Source organism: Phoca vitulina, unplaced genomic scaffold (genome assembly GCF_004348235.1).
Source record: "Phoca vitulina isolate PV1807 unplaced genomic scaffold, GSC_HSeal_1.0 scaffold24, whole genome shotgun sequence".
Classification (NCBI taxonomy): domain Eukaryota; kingdom Metazoa; phylum Chordata; class Mammalia; order Carnivora; family Phocidae; genus Phoca; species Phoca vitulina.
The window spans coordinates 27481412-27504196 of NW_022589727.1; the positions used below are offsets into that span (position 1 = coordinate 27481412).

At 43.9% G+C, this 22785-nt stretch overlaps 1 protein-coding gene across 4 annotated transcripts in view; it reads right to left on the minus strand.

Moving 5' to 3' along the window:
• Positions 1-3604: 3604 nt before the first annotated feature.
• LAMA1 (laminin subunit alpha 1) overlaps positions 3605-22785 on the minus strand; it is a 161537-nt gene continuing 142356 nt past the window's right edge. For 3 of the 4 annotated variants that reach the window (XM_032421153.1, XM_032421152.1, XM_032421154.1), the window contains exons 51-63: positions 21946-22087; positions 19451-19565; positions 19080-19250; positions 16914-17077; positions 15993-16178; positions 14471-14606; positions 13234-13346; positions 9844-10033; positions 9149-9307; positions 8461-8614; positions 7099-7232; positions 4540-4762; positions 3605-3958 (exon numbers count right to left, since the gene is read on the minus strand). In XM_032421153.1, the coding sequence (XP_032277044.1) occupies positions 3798-3958; positions 4540-4762; positions 7099-7232; positions 8461-8614; positions 9149-9307; positions 9844-10033; positions 13234-13346; positions 14471-14606; positions 15993-16178; positions 16914-17077; positions 19080-19250; positions 19451-19565; positions 21946-22087 (2048 nt within the window). In that variant the 3' untranslated portion in view covers positions 3605-3797. Of the gene's footprint in view, positions 3959-4539; positions 4763-7098; positions 7233-8460; positions 8615-9148; positions 9308-9843; positions 10034-13233; positions 13347-14470; positions 14607-15992; positions 16179-16913; positions 17078-19079; positions 19251-19450; positions 19566-21945; positions 22088-22785 lie in introns of those variants that run through there. The other variant, XM_032421155.1, reaches the window with a different exon arrangement.

The following is a 22785-nucleotide window of genomic DNA, read 5'->3' on the forward strand; positions in this document are numbered from 1 at the left end:
GTTTTTTTCTGTGTCCTAAAGATTTTGAATTACTGTGTTTGCATTTTCATTTGTCTCTGAATTTTTTAATTTCCTCTTTGAATTCTTTCTTGACCCATTTACTGTTTAGTAGCATGTTGTTTAGCCTTTACGTGTTTGTGTTTTTTTGCTTTTGTGTGTGTGTGTGGTTGATTTCCTGTTTCATACCATTCTGGAAAGGATACACAATACAGTTCCAATCTTAAATTTATTGGGACTTGTTTTGTGGCCTATCATGTGGTCTAGTCTAGATAATGTTCCACATGCACTTGAAAAGAATGTGTATTCTGTGGTTTTGGATGGAATGTTCTGTACATGTCTGGTTTATCTGCTTTAATGTGTCAAAGACACTGTTTCCTTATTTTCTACCTGGATATTCTATCCTTTGATGTAAGTGGGGTATTGAAGTCCCCTACTATTATTGTATTACTGTCAATTTCTCCTTTTATATCTGTTAATATTTGTTTTATGTATTTAGGTGTTTCAGTGATGGTGCATAGATATTTACAATTGTTATATCCTCTTCTTGGATTGACCCCTTATCATCATGTATTGCCTTTCTCTGTCTCTTGTCATAGTTTTTGTTTTAAAGTCTATCTTGTCTAAGTGTTGCTTTGTCCCCCCACTATATTTGCATGGTATATCTTTTTCTATCCCTTCACTTTCAGTCTGATGTGTCTTTAGTTTTGAAGTGAGTCTCCTGTTGGGATCATATAGATGGGTCTTGTTTTTTATCCATTCTGCCTCCATATGTCTTTTGATTAGAGCATTTAGTCCATTTACATTTAAAGTAGTTATTGCTATTTTGTTAATTGTTTTTAGTGGTTTTGTAGTTCTTCCCTGTCCCTTCTACTCTTGTTCTCTTTTCTTGCAATTGAGGACTTTCTGTAGTGTCATGTTTGGCTTTCTTTCTCCTTATGTATCATATGTTTTGGGGTTTGGGTTGCCATGAGGCTCATATGTAGGATCCTAAGTACACAGCAGTGTATATTAAGTTGATGGTTACTTAAGTGTGAATACATTCCAGAAGAACTTTTTTGGTCTCTCCTCCTTTTATGTATATGCTCATATTTTACATCTTTTTAGTCATAATCTTCTAATTAAGACCTTTTGGTTTCCATTTAAAGTAGTCCCTTTAACAGTTCTTATAAGGCAGTTTAGTGAATTTGGGAAATTATTTCTCTCTAAATTCTGAATGATAATCTTGCTGGCTAGAGTATTCTCAGTTGTAGGTTTCTGCCTTTCAGCTATTTGAATAGGACAGCCACTCCCTTAAGGACTGCAAAGTAGTTGCTGAAAAATCAGCTGATAGCCTTATAGGGTTTCCCTTGTACATAACATTTTGCGTTTCTCTTGCTGCTTTAAAATTGTCTCTTTATCTTTAACCTTTGACCTTTTAATTTTGTGTTCAGGTGTGTTCCTTGTGTTCATTTTGTTTGGAACTCTCTGTACTTCTGGAATCTGGATACCTTTACTTCCCCAGTAGCTATTATGTCTACAAATAAGTTTTCTGCTCCTTTCTCTCTGTTGTCGTCATCTTCTAGGACCCCTATAATGTAAATGTTCACTTGATGTTGTCCAAGAGAGCCCTTAACCTATCCTCATTTTCTTAAATGCTATTTTCTTTTTGCTCTTCAGCTGGGGTGCTTTCCATTACCCTGTCCTTCAGATCACTGATCTGTTCTGCATCTGTTCATCTACTATTGATTCCCTGAGTGTATTTTTTTAGTTATTAATTTCAATTTTGATTGGTTCTTTTTTATATTTTCTGCCTCTCTCTTGAAATTCTGAGTTCTTCCATTCTTCTCTCCAGTCTGGTGAGCATCTTTAAGATCATTATTTTAAACTCTGTTAGACATATTGTTTATCTCCATTTCATTTAGTTCTTTCTCTGAGTTTTTGTCTTGTTGTTTTATTGAGAGCATATGCCCCTGTCTTCTCATTTTGCTTGAATTTCTGTGTTTGATCCTCCGAATTAGGTGGAATAGCACTTCTAAACTTGAAAGAATGGTCTTGTGTATGGTCATCTCCTGTGTAGACTGTGTGTGCCTGGTGACTTTGGCTGGCTGACTGGAGCTGTGTCTGGTGTGGGCGGGGGATCATGTGACACTCTGGGCTAGGGTTGCCCCGGTGTGATGGCCAGAGCTGATATGGGCATGGGCGGGGCTGTCCCGAAGTGCTTCAGGTAGAGGGCACCCTGGCAGGACAGCTGAAGCTGAAGTGGATGTGGGCTGGGGGGGGGGTGTTTCAGGGCTCTCTGTGCAGCATGCAATCTGGTGGGGTGGCTATAGCTGAGGCAGATGTAGGCCAGGGGGACCTGGGGTGCTCCATGCATGGGGCACCTTGGCCGGAAAGCTGTAGCTGATGTGGGTATTGGCTCAGGCAGTTCCAGGCCTCTCTGGCCAGAAGGTATCCTTGGAGGACAGCTAAAGTCAAAGTGGGTTCAAGTCTGGGTGTCCCAGCGTGCTCAGCACAGGGGGTGACCTAGCGGGCAGGTAGAGCTAAGACTGGCACAGGTCAGGCTGTCCTGGGACACTCTGCACAGGGGCTGCCCTGGTGCTGTGGCCGGAGCCAAGGCAGGTAAGGGCTGGGGATTCCTGGTCATTCTGCGCATTGGGCACCTTGGCGGGGTGGCTGGAGTCAAAGTGACATGAGCCAAGAGTGCCCAGTGTGCTCTGCACCAGGGTGCTCTAGCAAGCAGTCTGGAGCTGAAGTGGTGCAGACATGGAATGTTCCGGGGTGCTTTGTGCCTGGGTCACCTTGTTGGGATGGCTGGAGTGGTGTGGGCTAGTGGGCTAGCTCAGTGAGGCAGTAGGCCAGCAATGGTGCCTGCACCTTTCTCCCATCTACACTATTAAGGTAGATGGGGAACATAAACCACTGTGCTCGCCAGCCCCTCCAACCTAGAGAGAGATCCAGCAGCTGCCTCACTGTTTGCTGGGGTTTTAGGGCTGGCTCTTTTCTACCATGGCTTTTTTGCTGTGCTCCAGGACACCCAGGGCTGCTGTGAGCTAGGGACCCAGTGCTGAGGCGGCAGGTCAACTACGGCACCTGGACCCTGCTCCTGTCTGTGCTATCAGGGTGTTCGGGGGAGTGTAAACCATGGCACTTGCCAGCCCCTCTGACCCAGAGAGAGTTCCAGCAGCTCTCCCACTTGGGGGAGTTCTAAGGCTGGATCTTTTATATACTAGTTGCTCTTTTAAACCACGGCTTTTTTTCTGTGCCCTAGGGCAGACAAATCTGCTCATGGTCCCTCAGTGCTGTCCCTCCCCACTGCGGTTCACAGGGGTGGGCCTTCCTTTCATTACCACGTATTCATCTCCCTTGCCATTTTTTATGTGCTCTGTTGTACAGAAGCCATTCCGTTAGCCCTCAGTTCTTCAGGAGGAATTGCTTTATAAATAAGTGTAGATTTGGTGTGTCTGTGGAGGAGGCGAGTTCAGGGTCTGTCGTCTTTCTACATTGCCATCCTGGACCAGACTCAGTACTTTATTTTTATGAAACTCAAATGCAAAACATGAAAAACTGTCAAGTAATCAACAGAGGACTCAATGTTTATGAAGAAAAAGAAAGCCAATGAATTCAATTTACATTTTAAACTATTTAATAGAGATATTTATTGTATACATGGTTTTAGTTTAATATAAACACAAAATTTTTCTCTGGAAACACTTAACCTGAGTGGAAAATGAAATCAGAACTGAAGCGATTTTAATGCGCAAAAACAATTCTCCTCAAAATATAAGCAATGATTCCCAACTGGGGAGTTTCTCTGAAGTTCAGGGTTCAGGCCCAGGACAAGAGTGAGGGAAAACTCCCTGTAGGTCAAAAGCTCTGCTGAAGTCATAGGATTGAACTTGTGGGCCCTTAATCAGAGTGAGCTTTCTCAAACACCCCCGGAAGGAGGTCTGGCTGTTCAGGCAGTTTTGCTTTACATCAGCTGTTAAAGAAGAAAGCAGAAATCTTGTTTAATTTTGTTAAATGACATGGATAGCACAATAGGAACAAAAATAATATCAAGTGGTTTCTCTATCAAAATTAGAATAATATTCTCCCACATATGTTATTCAGGGATAAGGCAATGAAAACAATTTAAGTCACAACTGTGCCTTAACTGAGTCACAACTTATTTATTATTTGTAATAATTACTTGGAACATCTGAAATGCATAATTCAAATCCAGCATCACTGTGAGAAGATAAGATCATGTTTGTCCCCTAAAATGATTTCCTACTCTGGGGGTCACCTAAGATGAGTCACCTTGGTAAAGTCATCTAGCTTACTTTACAAGGCATCCAATATTCCCAGAGTCTTACCTAAGGGTGAATTTATGTGTGTAGATTATTTTAATTTTTCCAAGAATTCCTAGGTATTTGAAATAACCTTTCTAAAAATGTAAAGGATTTGTCATCCAAACCATGTATTTTTCTTAATCTCTATTCTATATCCACCTGAACTAAGACTTCCCTTAGTGACAATGCCGCTTAAAAGTGAATGGGCCAAGCAGACATCCATACATACCAGGATAGCCACCGACATAAATGGGATTGTTGGTGTCTGCCGAGGTGGACTGGGTGTGTGGACTCTCAGCACGAACTACATTCCCGTCAACAATTAGAACCAAGCGGTGTTTGCTTTTCTGAGCTTGAAGTGTGTGCCATTTTCCATTGCAGACAGTATTCGTAGCTTTGGGCTTGTATGTGGCTGTTATCCTACCGGCACCATTGTTAACGTGAAACAAGATCTAAACCAGCAAAACACAGGCAGATATCTTGGTGAATTCTTCCATATTTAAGGAACACAATCCATTTATAGAATGCTCTTGAAATGGATAACATCCCAAAATTCTGCTAAAAAGGAAGGCAAACTATGAAAAACTGAAAGGATTCAGATTTTATTACTCCCCAAATTACAGAAAAGACCAATGACCACCTCCATGGGAATAAGCCTGAGCCACTGTTTTTGCATTATGTCCTCCAGTCAGTGGCTCATTGTCAGGATAGCAGGAGCTGTTGGGTTGACTGAGGGTCAGTTAATAGCAGGTGACTAGCACCTATGAAGAGACATTTACTCACGGTCTTCTGACAGACTGTAGATGCTCTACCACAGCAAGTGGTAACACAAATCTATGATGTGCAACAAAAGATGGCAGGGAAGACTTGCAAGTACACTGTTGTAAGGTGCTTATGCTGTATGTGAGGTGGCCCAGTGTATTTCGAGGTAGACTAACAAATTATAGATGTAGATTACAAAACTTTGGGTGACAGCTAAGCAAAGTTTTCAAGGAAAAATAAGCTAATAATAGAGGTAAAATATACATCAGAAATTACATTTTTGGCAACCCTTACACTTCTGATGACATTTTTCAGATGTCACATTTTTTCAAAATTCTTTTGAAGTGCAGATGAGGAAGAATCTGGTGTAAGCCACAGCGTAGAGAGGCAAGCAGTACGCTGTAGAGGCAGCTTTGTGTGGACATGGGGGTGAAGAGGTGAAGGGTAAGGGATACTTTCTTATAGCCTCCTCATCCCCATTCTAGGATGTCCTAGGAGCCAGAAACCCCGCGGGGAATAAGCAGAATTACTAGAGACAAGTAAATAAGACTGGGAGAAATCTAGAGCAAAAAGACTTGTTCCTTCCCTTACAGGCGGCAATAGCTTAAGAAGATTCAAGCATTAGTCCCAGAGCAACACAAGCTGACCCCAGTGCAAGAGAAATGGTGCAAAGTGCAGCTAGGTAGAGAGAGGGCTTGAGAGACCTCTTCCATTCCCCACAGCCTAGGAGGGGGCTGGCACAAACTCCCCAGTTCTCAGATGGCCCTCAGGGGGACACAGAATGTGGCCGAAGAGGCAGCAGTGCTGCTGTCCGGAGGGAAGCCTCATGTGCCAGGGATGTTGGCCACATCTCCAGGCTCAGCCCCCACACACTGGTGATGCTGAGACCTCAGACTACTCATTACAACTGGCCAGGGACAACTGGCCTGGTTTTGTGCCCGAAAACCAGGAGACTCAAGCCATACCTCGACTACTGTCAGGAGAGAGCTTGCAGAAAAGAAAAAGGACAAGGAGGACTCTTCCTTCCCATCTTGCCTGCACCCAGATGGCCCCAGCGGGGTGAGGAAGGAAAATGAGAACCAGGAGAAACTCTCGAAGCAGTTTTCAAGCAAAAGAGACTAAGGTACTGCTAATTGTTGGGTTTATTTTGTTCCCAAAATGAGAAGGACTGGAGGCTGAAAAGCAAGGGTGGAATAGTTACAGAAAAAATTTGTTTTTTGCATTAAAAAAAAAAAATTAGATGATGCCATCACATGAAATTCTCTGCCATAAAAAGAAATGAACTGTTGATACACACAACACAGTCAACTACCAGGAAATGAAGCTAAGTGCAAAAAGCCAATCTCAAGAGGATATAGACTGCAACATATGGTTTATATAACAATCATGAAATAACAGAGAGCTGCAGAACAGATTCGTGGTTGCCCAGGGCTAGGGAGAGAGCTGGTGTGGATATGAAGGGGTAGCTCCACAGAGCATTATGGTAATGGTACAATTAAGTGTCTTGATTGTGAGGGTGGACACATAAAGCTAAACGAGATACGTATGATAATATATAAAGCTACACACGCGCACACACACACACGTGTACACATACAACTAGTGTAACTGAAACAAGTCTGGACTGTGCCAATGTCAGTTCCATGGGTTTGATGTTGGATAAGAGTTATATAAGCTGCTAACACTGGAGGAGCCTGGGGGAAGGGTGCAAGAGGACCTCCCTGTACATGTTACTATAACTTGCTCTCAGTCTATATTTCCAAATAACAAGTTAACAAATATTAGGGAGGGGAAGAGCATCAGGTTGGCAACTTTCAGGTGGTGTATTATAGTTGTAATTTTGCTTTAAATTTAATTTCAATTTTTTTTTTTGTCATTTGTAATCATTTTAGGATTAATTGAACCTTTTCTCCACTCCATTGAAATGGATCATTGGAAATTTGGATCTAGGTATTTCAGCTGTTTCTCAGTTGCTCTGTTTCTGACACTGGGGTAAGCAGGAACTCCATCGAGATCAAGCACCTACCTTGCCATTTACAATCTCTAATCCAATGGCATCTACCTTGGCGCTGCTGATCCCCAGGAGGACACCGTTCTCAGAGGTGGTACGAAATTCCAGTGTGATGTTTACATCTGATCGGACTTTGTAGCCTTCCTTGACTGAAAAATACAAAGATAACCCCCAGTTAGGAGTGAGCCTGGCCCAAGAAGGCTCAGGGTCAAAGAGGTCATGGGCTGGCTGGCTGGCTGGCTGTGCATTTTGGCCCCTGGCTCAGGAGGCCTGGCTCTAGCTCTTTCTCTGATCCAGCTCCATCCTCACCAGCAAGTCACTTCCACCCTCTGAGCCTCAGCTTCCTCATCTGTAAGATGAAGTGATGCCATTAAAGAAGACCTACACCATCATCAGGGCTAAGCCAGACTAGAGTCAAGGCAGTCCCATCCTTTCATCTAGAGCCACAGAGGGGAAAAAAATCAGAAGGATTTGATCCATATAATCCCATCATCATCTAGCAGGGAATAGTCCACTCTATTTTCCCAATACTGGGTATGTCATCATATACTAGCATCCACACTAGGTGTTTTTAAAGTGGGGTTTTAATGAAATGGATATTTTATTTAGGTGATGGGAAAGCTGAAAAACCAAACTGGGGCTATGCAGCAGGCAGTCGTTCAGTCCAGGGTTAAAGGGGAACTGGGAGCAGGTGGGGTGACCAGAGCTGGGAAGCACTGAGTGAGGGGTGCGTGCTAGCTCTCCCCCCTGCCCACCCGCCCCTGACTCCCCCTGACTCCCGCCAGGGCCTCCCTGGAAGCCAGATAAATGCGGCTCCCTGCAGAAGAAAGCGGAACAGAGGCCAAGAGGAGCACGGTCCTGAGTGCAGATAGGAGGTTAACAGCAAATGACGGACGCCAAATGGAGAGGGAATGCCAGATACATTACAAAGGCTAGTTCTAAGCCTTGAGGAATTTACATTCTAAGGCACTTTAGACATTTAAATTCCTCTACTTAGGATCAATATTTTCAACAATCTCAATGGAGTCAGTTTCTTCATCAAACCTGACTTGTATTTGGCTGGCTGGTCTAGATATTTTATGCTGACTTTTGTCAAAGGCCTTTATTAACTTGAGCAGTGACAACATGCCTTACATAAGTTTAGGGGAAATGCAGATGAAACCAGCACGACATGTGTGTCCTCTGCCAGGAGGTGCAGCACTGCTGGTGGGAGCAGGCTTTGTATTAGAGTTGAGAAATCCGGATAAACTGGAACACTAAATTAACTGTGGTCTTGCTGTAGCCTTGTCCAGGAGTCCTGTCCTAGCATATCATTCTTGGGTCCATATCCGAGTGCAGGCTAAACCCAAAGATTTCTTTCATGTTGATAATACATACCAAGAGCTGCATATCCACTTCCTTCAAAGAAAGTTCCTTCCTGGCCCACTGTATAGCACCTGGTTACTGCAAATGCAGACATTGGGCTGTCCTTGTCCAGCTGTTTGCCATTCACTGTCACCTCCCCGATGCAGGCGGGGACACTGTGGGTGATCTAAACCAAATGAAAGGACAATAGATGCTCTAAGTTTAATGAGAAGGGCCAGGGTCAATTTTTCCTATACTTCAATAAACATTAAAATATTAGCTTTCGGTTTTTAAAATCGAATTTTCATAATAGTTCACATAAATGTTTAATTGAAAGCTACTAGCTAGTAGTATCTTGGCTAATAATGCAGTAAAGGTGTTTTCTGTTATTTGGATTAAGTAATGTGGAAATCAAGCATGCTGGGTTTTCTAATCTGCAAATACAAATCCACTGGACTTTCCTGAATTGTACCAAGGCTAAATGGCTGTGGAAAGGGAAATGTTCATTAACTAACACGTAGGAAAGGCTGGCTGAGCTTCAAGGGCTTCCAAGGGGAAGCCCAAACACCCAAACTGGGGATGAGGTTTAAAAGGTTTGTATCATGCAGCCAAGCCCCAGGCTCAAACAAGATAATTTAACATTTTCCTTTACAAAAGAAAAAAGATAAAAACACAGCCACAATAAAGGTAAAATGGGCTCCGTACAGAAAACGCTGCTTACGTTTCCAATGTTCCTGGCCCTGTACTCAGAGGGAAGGCCCCCTAGATACAGCTTTCCTTCCACATCCAACATGGTCCCATCTCCCACAGCAGTCACCGTGGGGGATTCCTGGCCATCAACCGTCACGAAGCCCTTTCTTTTAAAGTGCTCTGTCTTGACCTAGAACAAAATGAGAATATCCAGTTTTCAAGGAATCTGAGAAAACATTAACAGATATTTGTTTGCAACATCTGTTCATTATAGCTGTAAATAACCTGAATGAGATCCTAAAGGATGGCTCCAATTTTTACACAGTTGGTGTTGAGGAGCTGGAGCCTGGCAGGAGACTGGGGCAGGCCCAGGTAAAGCATACATTAGAACAGGAAGTACTCCCAAGTCCTAGTTATAAGAAAGCAAATGCCATGATCTGGGCTCATTCACGCCACACACAGATGGGCCTGATTTACTTCTCATCAAGTCGAGAACATTTCTGGTACCTTTCATTCATTCCACCACTGTCTGCTCGGTGCCTGTTGGTGTCAGGCACTGAGCTAAGCCCTGGTGATACTTCAGGATGTCGCAAAGGTCCCGGCCTGCAAGGAGCTTATATTCTACAAGGGAGATACTAGACACAAAGCAAGCTAGGTCATTTCATGACCATGAACTGGATGGAATAAAACTTAGCATGAGTGATCACAAGCTTCCTGAGAACATACCGTGTGCCACCTGCCATCACTGATCAGTGTAGGGTGGGAGACCTTTGTTCTGCCTTTCCCAAGATCAAACAGGAAGTGAAGGTGGCCCCCATGTAGCTGGAGCGTGGCATAATCAACTTGGTTCTGATGAGCCATGTAGTAAATCAGACCGCTGGAGGCAAATGTTCGGATACTTAGCTGAACTGAGAGCCTGGGAAAAAACAAGAGCTCGGCCCTCAGAAAGGAATAAACTTTCACTTTTACTTTTGAAAATAACCTCAGAGAAAGAACCCAGTAGTTGTTTCAACCTTTATATTGAACATCTCGGCAGAGTCACTCATTCATTCATCCATCCATCCATTCATCCAATTAAGGGTTACCCCATATATATATCTGCCAGGAACTGTTCTAGATGGTGAGGCTGAAGCAGTGAATAAAGAGGAATGTCCTTTTTCTCCCACAAAACTAATATTAGAAATCTATCCAATAAAATTGGGTCATGAGAGGCGAACTGGTGGTTGGTTCTATTAAGTAGTCAGGCAGGAAGCTCTGAACGACAGGAGCAAGCCCCACAAAGCTCAGTAGGATAGACTGGCATTTTGTTTTCAGACAGCACGGAGTATGTGAAAACAATGGCCTGATTTGGCGGGACAGCCAGGAACCCCCGAGCAGGGCTCCACGGGCGATGGCGGCACACGGCCGCTGATGGAGGCTGGCATCTGGGCAGCCGCCCGCAGAAGGACGCACAGCATCACCACAGTGCTCAGGGATAGGGACAGGAAGGGAGAGTGTGGCCCTGCCCTCGTGGATGAGGGGCTCTGAGAGGCAGTACTTAGATCTGAGGTGCAGTGGGGAGTCACGGCACTAAGGGGAGTGGGCGGGGCTTGGTTTACATCTTCGAAGGAACCTGTGATGTGAAGAAGCCATCGATGAGGCCGGGGTGGCAGCAGGCATGAGGCAGGGAGCCGTTGCAAGAGTCCAGAGGCCAGGTCGTGGTGGCTTCGACCAGAGGGATGTGGGGGATCTAGAGGGGGTGAACTAATTCATGAAATGTTCCAGAGGAAGAAGCAATAGGACTTGTGGACGCACTGAATTTGGAGAGGGAGGGAATGAGAGTAACCATCTCTAGGTTAGGGCCCTAGGCACCCAGGGGAATGGTGCTGATGGCTACAGAAATGGCAAAGACGGGGACAGCGGGTTTGGGGGAAGACTGAATTCTCTTTTGGTATGTCGATGTGGAGGGGCCTATGCCAATCCACATGGAGGCATGGAGGAGCCAGCCAGGTATACACCTCCTGAGTCTGAAGCAGAGGTCAGGGCTAGACATGTGGGTGCTGGTGCAAATAAATGGTATTTTAAAGCCACTGAAATATGGAAGTTCACCTGGGAAAATACACAGAAGAGGCCCTGGGCCTTCTCTGGTGGAAGAGGAGCCAGCAAAGGAGACTGAGCAGGGGAGGACAGGGAGAGCAGGAAATCAGGAGCGTGTGGGGCTAAGACAGCCCAGTGCATGTGCTAATGCTGAGGGCCCAGCGAGGAAGGCCTCACGGGGATGTGGGCACAGCAGGTCTGGGATAACTGTGGCAAGAGCAATTGAGAAGTGAGGGAAGGCTGATTGGGTGGGTGGAGAGGAAAGGGGGCCGGGGCGGGGGTAGGCAGACTGCCACAGAAGGCAGCCTTTTGTTGTTGTTGTTGTTGTTGTTGTTGTTGTTTTTAAAGCAACTCTTTCAAGAAGTCTTGAAATACAGCCAGGATACTGTGGGGGTAGGGTGGGATGTGGAGTCTCTTAGAGTTTAAGTTAGGAACTACCAGAGAGGGAATGGTTACCAGCATAAACACAGTGCCTGGGTTTGAATCCTAGTTCTGCTGTGTGCCCTGAGCAGGCGACTTAACTTTCCTGTACCTCAGTTTCCTCGTCTATAAAATAAAGAGCATACCTTCCTCATAGGATAATTATGAGGACTGAGTTGGGGTGTATGTGTTAAATACTAAGGCAGTCTGGGCACAAGTGTTTGCTCCTCTTGTTAACACTGATGCTGATGAGGGCGATGGCTCTGAGAGAGGTGATGCGCTCCAGAGGGCAAGCGAGAGGGCCAGTAGCACCCCTCCTCTGTGGTAGCAGGGGAAGAGGTACAAGGGTGGGACAGAGGCAGGGAGGCGGGGTGTTCTTTTTGGTAGTGGACAGATGAGGGAGTTCTCTGTGTTCCCTGAGGCAGTCATGGGCTGGGGCATGGAGAGAGGCTGTGGGAAGGTACAGAGTTTTGAGATAAGAGAAGCTATGAGAAGTAAAAAAGCATGAACGTATGAGAGAACTGTATTGGCTGCCCATGTAATCTGGAGGTTCCATCTGAAATTGCTGGCTTCAGGTCAAACCAGGGAAGAAAGAGATACACACTTCTACAGCCTTGACCACCAGTTTGGGTTCTGGCATGGACTAGCCAAGTGGGAGTTCTACCCAGGGCCAGTGTACGAAGGAACACGGGTATTAATGGTCTAGGCCCATCTGGTTTGGGGCTAAACTGTGCTGCGTGGGGTGCAGAGGGAGGTGGCGGTGAGAAAGCATGAGGGCTTTGAGGTCTTGATGCAGTTGAGGAGCTGCTGGGATGGAAAGTAACAGTAGAAAGGAGGAGGAGGGGGCTGATTAACAGGATGCTTCAAACAGAGATTTTGGAGGTGGGATGGGTATTTACAAAGTAGGCCAGGGTATGATCATGGGAAGAGGGTGGCTGAGGAAAGCCCTCTGAAAGATAGGAGCCAGAGGACTTGGAAGGTCAGATGTGGGGTGGTTGAAATCATGGAGAATGATGGCCCGAGCTGTGGAACAAAGACACTGAGTCAAGGTCCGAAGCCAGTGGGATGGGGTCAGTGATCACAAGGGGCGGTAATGATGGGTACAGTCTGAAGAGTTTGGAGAAGAGGAGGAATGTGGAGTCTGGAGGAACCTTGACCAGTCCCAGGCCTTCTCCGAGGGATGTGAACTGGCTTAGCCGAGGAAAGGTCCTTGGGGACAAGGAGGTGTGAGAGCGAGAAGGATTGGGGGCAGACTGGTGAGGCACCAGGGAGTTTGAGGGGCACAGTGAGAGAGTTTGGGGGGACAATTTGATCAGATTATTAAGTGCTTACAATAGAGTAGGGTTGAAAGTCCAGATGATGATAGATCCAGAGGACTTGAGATTCTAGAACAAGAGTGCTTTAGAGACATAACCTACCTGTGTACTTTCCTACATTCATACAGAGAGGCAGCAACCGGCCTTCACCAGAAGGGGTAAGGACAAACCACAGGAACTCCACTGAAGCGTCTACTGTGCACAAAGTCTGCATTCCTGTCCTCTGCCTTCTTGCTGCTGAAGAATACCTCCCGGGTTCATCTCTCAGTGAGACGCCTAATAAAGACTTTAGAACAATACCCACCTCTTTCTGACAGCCAGCTGATTGAAAGGCAACACGAAATGGCTGCTCTGCATGAGGCCAAACTGGTGAGCATTGGGGATATACTCTGGGGCTCTGTCCACAGCACACCGTTCCTATAAGAGATGCAGATGGACTCTGACCACACAGAGCCAGGGCCACCACTAACATGTACACAAGTTTTTCCATGAAGAAAACCTCTCTGAAGCAATTGGATCAGAACACCAACAGCTACAAATATGTGTTGGCACGGACTTAATCTTTAAATAATTTACTTGCTATCTCTTTATCTCTGAGAAGGCAATTGGAGCTTCTGTCTTTCACCTCAGTCCCACTCAAGTTTGCTTAAAATTCCCCTGAGTTTTCATCAGGGGAAGGGCCAGAGGGTATCAGCGGCTGCAGGAGCAGCTCCAGCACGTGCACCAGGAAACTGGAAGTGCCCACAGGCCCCTGGCCCAGCAGGGTCTCTGAGGGTGACGTCTCTAATTCCTCCTGGGCAGTAGCAAGGTACAGTGGAGAGGAGCCCGTGTGGGAGGGGGTCTGCTTGGGAACCTGCATCCTGTCTGACAGCTCCCTCCACAGAGTGAGTCCAAACCACATGAGGCGTCAGACTCACATTTCTGGCTTGCGTGGGGCGGGGGGTGCGCGTGGTGGTGCTACCAAGAGAGCTGGCTTGAACTCAACAGTTGGCTCTGGTTGGAAAGTACTGCTCTTTGCGTGACTGAGCCACCATCTACATACTTAGAGTGCATGCTTTTAACCAAGGAAATGGAGAAATCAGAAAAGGGAAAAGAAAATGAAAACTAAGAACTGCCATTAAAAATATTTGGTCAATACATATGCAATGGAATATTACTCAGCCGTCAAAAAGAATGAAATCTTGCCATTGGCAAAGACTTGGGTGGAGCTACAGAGTGATGCTAAGTGAAATAAGCCAGAGAAAGACAAATACTATATGATTTCCCTTATATGTGGAATTTAAGAAACAAAACTGATGAACATATGGGAAGGGAGAAAAAAAAGAGACTCTTAATGATAGAGAACAGAGTTGCTGGAGGGGAGGTTTGTGGGGGATGGGCTAGATGGGGGATGGGCATTAAGGAGGGCGTGGGATGTGATGAGCACTGGGTGTTACATGCAACTGAAAATTGCTGAACACTACATCTGAGACTAATGATGTTCTATATGTTGGCTAACTGAATTAAAAAAAAAAAAAAAGAGTAAGGAAAGCCCCTCTTACCAGACTTGGTAAAGGCTGGGGCTGTGGCAGGCGCTCACTGTCTTCTCCGTGAAGAGCCAGCTTTGGCCTTTCTGAAAGCAAGCAGGTGTCCAAGTCCACCTGTTCATTGCCAGCCGCACTCGTGAAATCCAAATGTCTAGATACAGAGTGTTTACAAAATTAAGATACTAGAAGTCAACACATAAACCAATGTCATTTGACTCTTGAGCACTAACATCCATGCCGAACTGCTCATCTCTTACTCTTACGGTAACCAAGCTGACCGTCTTCCACGGCGACTGGTATCCTCCTGTTTGATTCTTGCCGCCCCTGCCCCACGTTGTCCACCTGGCCACCATCCCTCCAGAGCCAGTTCAGGTGCCACCAGCCCCTCCTGCAGCCTGGGCCGGGGCCAAGGGAAAGACTGGCTCTGGCCCTCACAGTAGTGCGCACACTGGCCTCACTCAAACACTCATTTCTTTCCTTCTGACAGGTTTACAGCTGCCAGGAAGTCATGAAGTATACTTGTCCTAATTCCCTTTACTCTGCAGCCCTTGCAACATGTCCCATCTGCCTCTACCCTCTTGGCACTTTCTGGGGATATGGCTGTGAACAGCACAGAAACGTTTCTGCCCTATGGAATTCCCGGCCTCATGGCTTTCAGTAAGAAGATGATGCCAAATCAGTTGGTACATTTATAAACAGAACCGGGTGAATAAATAAATCAACTGTACAAATAAGTAAACCAAGGCTCTGACATTAGAATTGTGCTGAAACCCAATATACCGTTTTATTCTTTTAAATTTCAAGGACTCTTAAGAGATTCTTTTATAGAGGACACGGTGACCATCAAAGATCCAGGTCCTTGTTCGCAGTCTCAAGGCAAAATCAGCAGCCCAGCTAAGAGGGGAACCTCGGTCTCCTGACGCTCAGCACATGCTCAGTTTCTCCCAGGCAGACTCTGGCTCCACACCCCCCCACCTCCAGCTCATAGCACAGCCTTTGTCCCACCAGCACTCTTACCTAGGCAGAGGCTGAGTGAGGAAGAAGTAACCGCCCATGGGCACAGTTCTCTTCCTCATCGTGAGCCCCCCAGAGGAAACAGACTAACAGTTCTTAGACAGTCCGTGTTTTAGGAGGAACCATTAATAATCTGAAGCTGGAAGTAGCCCAGCTGTAAAGGCTCCTTAAAGCAGTGAGCTCAAGGCAGCAAGAAAACTGCATCACCAAATCTCTGTATTCCCTGAAATGCAGGTCAAAAGTGTATTTGACCTCTGATGTTTATTGATGGTCCTATCGAACTAATGTTCAGTGGTTATTATTTTTTTTTTTTAATTCTAGGATTACCAGATCTATCCATCATTCTAATCCAATGAAATCCATTTGGGTGACTGTTGTGATAGAACAAAGGAGTTCACTTATTTTTCAGAAACATAGGATTTTAGGCAATCTCAAACAACAAAATTAGATAGATCAGTGTCAGTACTCAGCAATAAAAGATTTCTAGGAAGTGCAAAAACATGTTGAGAGCAGTTATACTTACTCCATATTAAAGATCAGGTTTTTGATACAGCCATGGAATGATCTTCTCATCTTGAGCACTGATGTCCCTTCCCCCTCTGGAATCCCCCCTATGTACAGCTTGGATACATTTATTGCCCTGCTTTCTGCTGAGGGGCCCAACTTCATTTCTACAGGATTCATCTCATCCGTTTGGACAGTGATAACTCTAAAAGGTCAAAGGAGGGGGAAAAAAAAGCTTTTAAATATAATGAAACATAACTGTCTATTTTAATATATAATTCCACAAGTTCATACTGAATGAGAAAAGTTCATACTGAAATATAAATTTTTAACATGACACTATGTGAATAAAAAGGTGAATCTTGAAAATGAAAACTTACAATTGAACATTCTCCCCAAATGAATAGGTGTTATTAAATACTGTTGAGTTCAATTGCTTTTTGGAGGCTATTGTTCTTTTACTTTATCTGTGATGAAATGTCCAACATGCTTTTAAAATATTTGGTCTATAGTTTTGGAGGGAAATACATAGGGATGTTGATATAACACTACTTACTATTTTACTATTTGTATTTTACTGTTTACTATGTTACTATTTACTGTTTTTTCCATTTGCTTTTTTAGTATTAATGCAATGTTATTTACTAACACTATGGTACTATTTGCCACAGAATTATTCTGATCTAAGACAATGTAGACTAGGCCCCAGAAAAGAGCAGGGTTAATGTTTTTCAATTTTGAAAATTCCACAAATATCTATTTCAAAGCAGATGAAATTAATTTCCAGGGAGGTATTCTAGCAAGGTTCCAGAATTATTATGGAGCTATAAAATCTCTGAATGCTCATGACCTCATACTAATCATCCCAATCATTTCACTGCAAAGAGTATCCTAACAATGTTCCTATTGGTGAGGTCACCATGCCCTTGTACACAAATACCTCCCGGTCCTTATCAAGGAAATGGAATGCTCTTGTCCATCGCCATATGTGCCCTTGGGAGCACGCAGGAGCGCTCTTCTCAGGCTGGTTCCATCCCCAGAGTTAACATGCACTTCAATGTGGCCTCCAATCAGCATGATGGAAAAGAAGGACTGGGAAGGTTGCTAAGAGATTTCAGATAGAAAAAAACATTACTACGTGATTTTTAAAATTATTATCTTATGAAGATAATGTTGGAATATTAACAAATAAGCAATTTATTAAGAATATCACCATCTCCATCTGACACAACTCTTTTATATTTTGTATATGACTTTCTAATCTTTGCTCATATAACTTGGCATTATGCTCATATCACTAACCATATCAAAGATTTCCATTTCTACATAGCCTTCATACTTTTTATTGCCACATTATGTGCCAACAAGGGGTACATTATAAGTATTGATCAATTTTTTATTGTTAAAAATTTAGTCTCCAATTTTTTGTTACCATACATAACACTTTTTGCCTGTGAAATTGTTTCTAACATTTCTAAAAGTGAGATTAAAAGGCTGAAGAGTTTGGAAATTATTAAAGCTCTGAGAACTATTTTGCCACATTGAAAATAGCTCCACCAGCAGAACTGGAATATGAGTGTCTCACAATATCTTTGTGAGCCTTGGATGACCACATACCATGTTACTGACATAGCAGCAAACCCATTAGCAAATGGTTCTATTGAGAATGGTGGAGGAAAACAGTCTGTCATTTCTTCAAAAAGCGAACCATAGGATTATCATGTGACCTAGCAATTCCACTCCTAGGTATATATACTCAAAAGAACTCAAGGTACTCAAATGAATACTTGTATGTGAATACTTGTTCATAGCAGCATTATTCATAATAGCCAAAACACAGATACAACCGCAAATGTCCACCAGTGAATAAATTATGCTGTGTACACACAGCGGAGTATCAATTCAGCCATAGAAATGAAGTGCTGACACCTGCCACAATGTGGATGAAGCTCCAAAGCATGCTAAGTGGAAGACACGGAAGATCACATGCTGTGTGCACCCATTTCTATGAAATCTAGAGAACAGGGGAATGCACTCATAGATACAGAAAGAAGACTGGTGGTCACCAGGGATGGGGAGTGACTGCTTCATGGCACAGGCTTCTATTTTGGGTGATAAAAATGTTTTGGAACTAGACAGAGGTGGCCTCACAACATTGTGAAAGCATTAAATGCTACTAAATTTTTAGTTCACTTTGAAATGGTTACTTTTATGTTATATGAATTTCATCTCAACTAGGAAAAAAAGGAAAAGATGGGTGGAGTCCATACACCACTATGTCATTGTTAGATCTTCACCAAGCGGCTCGGGAGGCATGAGGGGTCTGCAGACTGGTGTTCCAGTCCTGGCTCTGACCTAGATCAGGTTAACAAGGTTCTCTGAACCCATTTCCTCCTCAGCAAAATGTAGGAAGCAGCATTCGCCCTGTGGTGTGGGTGTGCTAATCATACAGCAGTGTCTGCACAGTCTCGTGCGCGGCAGAGGACGGCACGCTGCGAGCGGCACTTATGTGGCCGCTACTTCATTAAGACAATACATTAGCATGCGGTAAAGCCCCTTCAGATTACATGATATATGCAAGTCTGAGCAAAGGAAAGGCTAAATATCATCTATGCTCTTAAAATGGAATACAAATATGGAAAACCAACTTTCTTCCACTGGCCCACTGTGTTTATCACAGGCCACATTTCTCTTTCAATCCTATTTGTAGATAAGGAAAATTGTGCTTCCTGGAGCAGTACACTAAGAAACTCTACAGAACTTAAGGATTTACTGTCTTAGCCTTAGAATAAAGAGTAACAACTGTAACGTGGAAAAAAGCTCAGTTTGTGCCATCTGAATGAGCTTGAAAAGAATTAGAGGTAGACAGCAAGTATCTTTCTTCTCAGTAGCTAGATAAGGAAAATGGACTGTGTAACAGAGAAATCCCTGATTCATAGGGAAAAGACATTCAGCAGTGTAACTCCTACTCACTGAAATGCACACTCAAACTGGCCACACAGCTACAATAAATGTTCATGACTAAGTCATTTTCCACCTAGTGTTTCTCGAAGTCATTTCCTTCCTTAGCTCCTGACTGAATAGCAATAGCATTTGAGCTACTCACCCCATGGGCCTGCAGATGACCCTGCTTCTCCCCCTGCCTGCCCAGAGCAGCCAGGATGATGCCACTGCTGTTCTTGGTGGCAAATGTGACCAACAATTCTGATTCTGGTGACAAAGACTTGGGTGACAGTTCAACGTAGCCGCCTTTCAAGAAGCTAACACTTCGGATAGGCTGGTCACAAAAGAGAGGAAGGAGCACCATCAGGCCCACCTGAATGCTGCATCGCCCGTAGTGGGGGTTACTGCAGGTCTCCCCATCATCCCTTTCCCATCCTCCCCCCACTCCCGGCTTAGATTTTGTTACCTCACTATATTGGTAAGTCCGTGGACATTTATAGAAACTCATTCCAATATTAATAAAATGCTTCCCACCTCCAGTATACAGCCTTTTCTCACTCCGTAGGAATTTCTGTGTAAATCAAAGGTTGATCTGGATATTTCCAGGTTTTTGATACAGCCCACATAGCTTTTGCTGGTGACACCTTTCCTGTGGGGAAGGCATGAGAACAAAATTTGCCTTTTATAACTCCATTTTTGAAAGAAGGAATAAAAATAAAAATAGATCTACAAGTAAAGAAGAGCTGCTTCTATATCTCATTCTGCAGAAATGTCTAGGTCTCTAAGAAGGATACTGATGGTGAAGACTTCAGGTCAAATGAATGCTCTCCTTAGGACCAAAGAAAGGGGTTGAATTCAGTGAGTTAGACTAAATGGCTACCTAGATAAAATGTTTAATACTTTAAGGAAAAGTATAGTCACTGCAGTTTAAATATACTCATTAAAACACAGGCCAATTATGAAAGACAGTACACAGTCATAAAGAAAAAAAATGGCACACAGACTGAAATCCAGGTGTCATGTAGGGTAGAACATGGACATAAGCCTCCCATGGAAGCAAGTGTGGGCAGTGTTATTTCCTAGGATCACATGGCTACAGAAGTCACTGGCCGTTGTCCAACTACACAGTCGTGAGCTTTGTCCTGAAGGAAATAATTGCATTTGGTGAAGTCTAGGATTATCCAAATCCTCATTTCTTCGACTCCAAATCAGTACCATATTTTTCTTAACAGAAGTTGCCACACTGCTGGCTGGGGTGAGGCTGTCATGTAATCAAGCTCTCATTTCCCAAATATGGAGATGACTGAACATCTCCAAGCTATACTCTGAAACATCAGCTAGTCACAGGAGAACTTGGAAGTCACATGGTTTCCAGTTACGGTCTCATGTTTCTCTCCCTCTGTGTTGAGCAATGAGCTGTAGACCAGTAGGCAACTATTTGATTTAGGACAGATTTCGACCTTTCTGGATCTCAGTTTCTTCCTTTGTAAATGAGGAGGCTGGCCTTGATAGATACCCAAAGTTCCTTCTAGCATAAAAGTCTGTGATTTGGGATATCCTCCTAGAAAATGGGACCTTTTCCCCAGTGTCTACATGGTGTCCATTTAGGTCCAGTGCAGATGAGCTGTGACACAGCTTGTTGCTACAGGAGCATCCACCCCTGCTGCCACCGTGTGAGGAAACGTTATCTGGAATCTGGGATTAGGAGACAGGCTTCCAGTTCTGGCTCCATCTTGGCAGAGGGGTAAGACCTGGGGCAAGTGACCAACTCCCCTGAAGTTTAATTTATTTCCAAGATGGGCTAGGGGTGTGGTGACTGTGGTGGTAAACTGTGGTCCTTGGAACTTTCTGGCAAAGAGAAGGGGTTAGGAGTGGATCTGGGCTGCTCAACTTACAGCACCCAGAGCGGCTGCACTTGCATATGGCTTATTAGGATTCCGTGCAAGAACTCGGCTGGAAGACGGGATAGTGCTACTAACTTACCTGAAGACCACTAGGTTGGGTGACTCAGTCTGGACATTTGATAATCCCATCCCTGGAATCCATCTTGCCTTGACTGCTGGCCTTTCATATAGGACTTTTTTTTTTTTTTTAATGGTGTGAAAGAAACTTAGGGCTTAATTTGTCCAATCCAAAATTACAAAACTGAGGACAATGACCCACAGAAAGCTTATGTCAATTATTAAAGTAAAGTCACAAAGCTAAACATGAGTCAGTGTTACAAAACAATTTCATTGCCTCCTCTGCCATCTTTCTTCCACCTTCCTGATGCTGGTCTTTCAGCTTTCACATACATTATTCATTCTCATCACACGAAGGGGAAATCCAGACAAGTCTGCAGAGAGCATGATTTTTTTGCCCCGAAAAAGATTCTACTAAAATCTCTAGTGAGGAGAACAACTTGAGATGGAAAATGGGGTCTCCAAATACTATATAATATTAGTAACAATTAGTAATGATTTCTAGATGTTCTAAAGGCAACATATAGAAAAATCATTAATTTTACTGCAGAAGGGTTTCTTTACCTCCCAATTAATATGACAGTGGTTTGAATCAAAGCAGATGTTAGGGGTTAAAATTTGTCCCCCACAAAAGATAAAGTCCTAACCCCCAGTACCTGTGAGTGTGACCTGATTTGGAAATAAGGTCGTTACAAATGTAATCAAGTTAAGATGAGGGCATTAGGGTGGTTCCAATAGGACCGGTATCCTTATAAAAAGGGGATATTTGGACACAGAGAGACGCACACAGAGGGAAGACAATGTAATAAGACACGGAGAATGTTATCTATAAGTTGAGGAATTCCTGAAGTTGCCAGAAGCTAGGAGAGAGGCATGGAACAGATTCTTTCTCACAGCCCTCCAAAGGAAGCAGCTTTGCTGACACCCTGATTTTGGACCTGTAGCCTCCAGGGCTGTGAGAGAGCACACTTCTGTTGTCTGTCCCCTCGCTTGTGGTGCCTTGTTATGGCAGCCCTAGGAAGCTAACACATCTGGCAATTACGGGCATAATTATGGCATGTGATATACCTTACAACTCTTGACCTAGGTAATCCACCCACATAAATTGGATCTTTATCTAGACGATTGAGGTCAGAAGATGCTCCTGGAGTTTCACCTTGCTTGGTTTCTCTATAACTGGTGTTATATGCATCGATAACTGCTAGGATTCCTAAAAAGAAGAGACAGGAAAATGAAAATCATTTTCTACATTAAGGTAAAAACAAAGTTCACTTATAAGTTCTTTCTTTATATTGACCAGGGAGTATTCTTGACTATTAAAGGACACATGAAAATCCTCTGTACAAAAGTCAATGAATTCAGAATACTTATCACTGAATGACAGCAGTATGTATGTGGCAGGAAAGAGAATGGATTTGATCTTTGATTCCAATACAGTATTTAATGTTATGTAATACACTTGGAAACCATTAAAAAAATAGAATTCTAATACTCCCCCAGCAAAATGTGAATCCTGGCATTTAGTATTTCAAAGAAAACAATGGCTTTCTATCAGAATATCATTCAAGTGTACCCAAGAAGCTAAATTAAATAAAGACTGCTGATTTTGGAAGGATTTCTTTTTTTCTTCCTTCCTTTCTTCCTCCCTCCCTCCCTCCCTTCTTTCTTTTCTTTTCTTTTTTTTAAGTTTTTAGAGACAAGAGAGAAGGGGGAGAGGGAGAGAGAGAATCCCAAGCAGGCTCCATGCCCAGTGGAGAGCCCAACGCGGGGCTCGATCTCACAACCCCGAGACCATGACCTGAGCCAAAATCAAGAGTCAGACATTTAACCTACTGAGCCACTCAGGTGTCCCTGATTTTGGAAGGATTTCTGTTCCTACAAGGGTGACCTGTAACATCTCATTGCCCT